Source organism: Hydra viridissima, unplaced genomic scaffold (genome assembly GCF_058129835.1).
Source record: "Hydra viridissima isolate aposymbiotic clone 2 unplaced genomic scaffold, HvirCarnegie_v1 scaffold_12, whole genome shotgun sequence".
Lineage (NCBI taxonomy): Eukaryota > Metazoa > Cnidaria > Hydrozoa > Anthoathecata > Hydridae > Hydra > Hydra viridissima.
The window spans coordinates 6400272-6402065 of NW_028324311.1; the positions used below are offsets into that span (position 1 = coordinate 6400272).

The 1794-nt window shown below is 30.5% G+C and overlaps 1 protein-coding gene across 1 annotated transcript; it reads left to right on the top strand.

Moving 5' to 3' along the window:
• The first annotated feature begins 350 nt into the window (after positions 1 to 350).
• On the top strand, positions 351 to 1394 carry LOC149880984 (uncharacterized). Its single transcript, XM_090068156.1, has one exon. The coding sequence runs from the start codon at positions 362 to 364 to the stop codon at positions 1310 to 1312; it is 951 nt and encodes a 316-aa protein (XP_089924282.1). The 5' UTR covers positions 351 to 361; the 3' UTR covers positions 1313 to 1394.
• The last annotated feature ends 400 nt before the right edge of the window (positions 1395 to 1794 follow it).

Genomic DNA, 1794 nt, shown 5'->3' on the forward strand with positions numbered 1-1794 from the left:
TAGTTAACTTTTATTTTTAATTTTCAATGCCCAGAGGCCCGAAATTTCTCTCGGCTGCTATATATATATATATATATATATATATATATATATATATATATATATATATATATAGACACACACATACACCCACCCTCAAAACTTATTAGATTTAAATCAAATATTAAAATTTTTATTCGTTATTTTTATTTTCCTATTGTATTGTATTTATTGGAAATTAAAATCTTTTCATAGATAACCCCATCTGTCATTTTATCCAACAAAATCAAAAACCTATTAATTTGATAGCATGCAATAAGTTAAAATTGAATATCCTTTTTAAGCTTTTTAAGGCATAAGGCATACGGAAGCAGTGTAAAAAATGTCTCTTAACAGAACGATTAAGATAACATGCAGCAGTATGACATTTTTCATGCATTCGAAAGGCTATTACTATATCAATGTAGTGACAAATGTGGCAGCAAACTCAATGGTTTCATTATTATCAATCGTTCTTAACTTTCTTATTGTGATTGTTTTACACAGGAACAAACCCCTTCAAACTTCAACCAACTTGTTGCTAGCAAACGGCGCATTAACTGATATTTTGTTCAGTATTTCGATTTTATTTGGGTGGAATACTGCTTTAATCCTATCTGTTTTCAACTACGAAGTCTGTTCTTTACTTCAGCCGATGGGAGCGATTTTATTAATAACTGGCGGTACTAGCTTTTTGAATGTCTTTTTGTTAACTTTCGATCGTTATTTATCAATCAATAAGCCTTTTTGGTATCACGCTCGTATTTACAACAATAAAAAAACTTACCTAATTGTGCTTTTAATTACTTGGAGCGTAATGCCAACTTTAACAGCATTAACATTTTTCATCAAAAATTTACGTGTGATTTTTATCGTAGCAACTTTCACACTGATGATCAATATTGTCTGGGGCAGTTTTATACACACCAAAGTTTATTTTATCGTTAAAAAACTAAAAAAATCTGCACCTAAGTTGAATTCTTCGGTTCGGATGCAGTTTAGTTACAAAGAAAAGCGTTTATCGCAAGTTACTCTATCAATGTTAATAGCTTTGATTATTTCTTACGCGCCGCTTGGTATCATTGGGATGATAATTATGTTTTCCAGAGACACGGTTGATTCTTTGTTTAATGCGATTAAGTTATGGGCCGTGACTTTAGTTGTTAGCAAAAGTTTTGTAAATGGTTTGTTATTTGGTTTCTCTTTATCCGACGTTCGCTCTAAAATACTTGCGCTCCTGTTTTTGCGCAAAACAAAAAGTAAAGTTTTCCCGACAACCATCATAACTTGTTGATTGAACAAAAAATTATTTTTTGTTTATATTTAACTTTTCCTCATTCATGTCGTAGAATGGAGAATAGCTAACAATCGCTGGTATTTTTTCATATCAATATTATCATACTTAACTCTTTGTATATATTGCTTGAAGGGAAGGTTAGCGTGTCCTTAATTTTCCGAAAAACATTCAAGTAGCCAACCATATATAGGCAAAAACTATGTTTAAAAATATAACATTTTTTAAACCTTAACATCTTTCCCAGTTTTTTTCTACCCTTCTCTACTTTATTGTAGTTCTCTTTCCCAATCCACTCTTACTTCAAAATTTATTACATAAAAATTTATTACATAAAAATTTCCTGAAGTCAGTAATTATTTGGAATGTTGGTAACGTCGCTGAAGAAAGTCCCTTTCTAGTTCGCCCCTCAAAGTTTTCCATTTAGCACTTATAAAATCAATAAAGTAAATAAAAAGGTGTTTTGTTTAATATCTGTTTGG